This window comes from Vigna umbellata, chromosome 11 (genome assembly GCF_029865625.1).
Source record: "Vigna umbellata cultivar VRB3 chromosome 11, Vumbellata_1.0, whole genome shotgun sequence".
Classification (NCBI taxonomy): Eukaryota; Viridiplantae; Streptophyta; class Magnoliopsida; order Fabales; family Fabaceae; genus Vigna; species Vigna umbellata.
In genome coordinates, this window is record NC_142175.1 from 11,877,540 (window position 1) to 11,881,535 (window position 3,996).

A 3,996-nucleotide genomic window follows, 5' to 3' on the forward strand; every position below is an offset into this window, starting at 1 on the left:
ACTTAATGTCGTTGCTGTCAACTTAACGGACATGACCTTATTCATACACTTTTCATAACATAGGGACTCAATGTCTTTATTTTTAAAACCGGATACTAAACCGAAATTCACCTTTTAACATGAGGACGAAGTAAGCATTTAAGCCTAAAAGAAACATGTAACACATTTGATGGTAGACAAGAAGTTGATATTAAATGCTAGGTTGGATAATCTTCACTATGGTCTATATATAGGGTAGAGGAATAACTGCAGCTCATGTGTATCACAGATAGAGCAGTTGCTAACAAATACACCTTCTCTTTCACTCTCAAGCTTTAACTATAATGGCTGAAGTAAGTTCCTTTGCATCCCAATTTCAGTGTTATGATGAAGCTCCCTCCAATGCCAATTTGTGTGAGCTTGCCGTGGCAGAGCATGTTCATGATGGTGATCTTTACTCTGCCTGTGATGATGAAATACCCACCGTTGATTACTCACTTCTATTCTCTGACAACCCTAATCAGCAACGGGATGCCCTTCAACGCCTCCGCCATGCATGCCTAGAATATGGCTTCTTCTACGTAACTCTCTTTGCTCTTTTGTTCTACCATTTATTTAGGATGATTAAACATGCCAATTCAGCCCATTTAAGTTTAATATGATATTAGTCCGCCAAAAACGGACGAAATTGAGTTGAACTATCGTTTAAAAAGAGGTTAAACATTACAACCCGACTCACGGAGCTGTCGGAGTGTCGGTTTGGCCTGTTTTTTTTTTTTTGATTAAAATTTTTATTTTTTTTACATGAAAAAAAAGGCTAATGTCGGACTAATGTTAAATGATCGGACTGAAAAGGATTGTCTTCAGGACTATTTCATATGTTGGTCGAACTGTATTATACTTTGGCTCCAAATTGTATCATGCTTTGGTTGAGATTATCAAACTGTGTTATAATACGAAGTGTGTGGATTCAATTTTTATTTTATAAAATTGGATTACCAGATTGGCTCGCAGTTTGTCCTATCAAACTACTAAGTTTGATGGATCTCTCAAACATGTTATTCCAATCCACTCTTTTTTATCGGGCTGATGAACTGACCTTCTGGACGTAGCCCATTTCCCTATCCTACAATTATCGACACCTTATTTCACTTGCATGCCCTTTTTTTTGTTTCTAAATTTATTTTCATTATATAATGGAACATATGATGTCTTTCCTTGTCTTTGACTTTCCTCTCGAATTGCTATCAAATCTCTGCTTTTGATATATATTTTTTCTTCTTGACTCCACAACAAAAGCTTTGTTTTTTTATTGAGGACATAACCTTATTGCTACTATTTCACATACTTTTTTCATTTAAGAGGTTATCCTTGATCAAACAAAAATTCAGTTTATCCTTAAGAACATAGTTACTCAAAGGTACCATTAATGTCTTCCAACTGTCTCCTTAAATGTTTTACCACAGACAAATCATCCTTATATTTGAAGTTTACTAACTTCATAATAAGGAATATCTGAAGAAATTTTTAAACTCAAATACCTTTTCTTAATCTCTTTCACAAAGTATCACAAGATACATGGTGATAAACAAATCGATATATTCATTGTCTGATCATACAATAATCTTCTTGATTATATTCTTCCAATATTCCTAATGATATCTAATACTAGTTGATTTATATGGTTTTCTTACTATTGAGCACTTTCCATATGGATATGTATGCAGTTGGTAAACCATAGCATCACAGATGAAGTACTTGACAATATGTTAAAGGGAGTATCTGATTTCTTCAATCAAACAACATTGGATGAAAGAAAGATCTACAGCAAAAGAAGTCCATTGGACAAAATCAGATGGGAACTAAACTCCTACACTGGAGAAAATAGGGAATATTTGAAGGTTGTTGCTCATCCTCAGTATCATTTTCCTTCCAAGCCATCTGGTTTCAGGTACATAATAATTAGAGAAAAATTATTTGTCTACCTCCCTTATATGTTTTCTAAGGTGTTTCCACTTCTTTACTTTGTGACACCCTTTTATCTAAAATTTCATTTATCATCACAACTCTCAAAATAATTTTTATTATACTTCTATATCTTTTTCAAAAAATTTAAATATAGTATTTAGAATTATATAAGTTAATTATTATTATTATTTTTTGAATAAAAGAGCAATATTAATTTCAATTTTTATATTAATTAGTCATTATAATATTTAGATTTAATGCATCCCCATATTTATAATAATTATTTAATTTTTTTTCTCAATTTATTTTTGACTCAGTAGTCTTATCTTTTTAAAAGGGACTTAATGTAGTATTAAGCCTAATATTTAATAAGGAAGAATATAAATTTCTACATTATAATAAATTTATCTTTCTCACTCAAATAATTATATTAAGTTCTACACATTATTTGAGTGAAATTAATAGTAAAAAACATTGAACTTGAAGAATATGATAGATTTCGTTAAAATCATATTACATTAAGAAAACAAGTGTTGGATATGATAAATTTGAAACTTTAAAGTTCTAATCCATAAAAGGTAACACTTAATCCTAATATGTTAGTTTAGAACCCAAAGTCATAGTTAATCAATTATATCTATATCTTTTAACATTGTTTAAAGGAGCAATTAATGCAATCGAAAATCTTAAAATTCTAATTTTTGATTACACAGTAAAATTTATATCAGAATTTGTATAAATAGATAATAAATTTTTAAATTCTATACATTACTATGATATATTTCAACTTGTTTTGGGTTATTTGTTGCATCAGCAAAAATTTAGAAGAATATGGCAAAGACATGAGAAGGGTTGTAATTGGATTGGCTAGGGCAGTGTCTAAAACCTTAGGGTTTGAAGAACAGTTCATAGAAAAGGCATTGGAATTGAAGTCAGGGTTTGATGTAATGGCCATGAACCTTTATCCACCCAATGCCAAATCCAAGGGAGCTGTTGGCTTGTCTGAACACACTGACCCTGGCTTCATAATTTCACTTGTTCAAGATGTTAATGGTGGTCTCCAAATTCTTTCCCATAAAGGAAACTGGATCAATTCTTATATTCCCTATCATGCCATTCTCATCCAGCTTGGTGATCAACTTGAGGTGCTTATACTCAAATTATTTTCTGCATAATCTTTTAATACCTAAATTGAAAACTTTACCTGTTTAGGTCTTGAATCGATGATGTGAATTACTTAACATTTTTAACATCAATCAATTGCAGATCTTAACCAATGGGATGTATAAGAGTCACATCCATCGAGTTATTGTTGGTAGGAACAAGGTGCAAAGGATATCTGTGGTTGGCGTTCATGGACCTTCACTGGACAAATTAATCAGCCCTAGCACCCTGTTTGTTGATGACGAACACCCAAAGAAATATCGTGAGATGACATATAAAGAATCACTGGTAGTGAACGGGGATGATGAGGTTGATGTTCATTCATCACTGGAGAAAGCAAGATTAGTGTGAAATTTGCATTTAATTAGTTTACCCTCTCACGCCAAACTTTGCAAAATACATGCATATCATCGTTGTATCGTGCTTTACTTAATATGTTACAATAAGGCGTGGATAATTTAGGTCTTTCTTGCTTTGAAATGCAGAAAAATACTAGAAAGGGTAGATTTGAATAGTGTTTTCAATTCTTTCGCAAATCAACGCAAAGTTATATGGTATGTAATAGTTGCTAGAGGTGTGTGTTTTCAATAAAGTTTTTAGACAAACGTTTTAAATAAGAGAAGCAATATAACACAAGTAATTTTATACTGATTCATGCAACTTGAGTTACGTTCAGTCTCCCTTAAAACCTTTCAAGGAGTTCTACTAATATTTTTCATAGATTACAAAGAAATACAAACCGCTCCTAGTATACACTGAGTATTATCAACCACTCTTGTCTTTCCTAGTCAATCCTGACTAATCTGAGTATAATCACTCCATGTATCAACCCTAGACAACCTGTCTAGAATGATCTCTTGTATATGTTCTCTCTTGTATAATTTA

At 32.0% G+C, this 3,996-nt stretch overlaps 1 protein-coding gene across 1 annotated transcript; it reads left to right on the top strand.

Annotated features, from left to right (window-relative positions):
- Window positions 1-276: 276 nt before the first annotated feature.
- LOC124839216 (2-oxoglutarate-dependent dioxygenase 19-like) lies at window positions 277-3,762 on the top strand. The gene is made up of 4 exons (XM_047314968.2): window positions 277-560; window positions 1,707-1,930; window positions 2,762-3,092; window positions 3,214-3,762. The coding sequence occupies exons 1-4, from the start codon at window positions 324-326 to the stop codon at window positions 3,460-3,462; spliced, it is 1,041 nt and encodes a 346-aa protein (XP_047170924.1). The 5' UTR covers window positions 277-323; the 3' UTR covers window positions 3,463-3,762.
- Window positions 3,763-3,996: the final 234 nt, after the last annotated feature.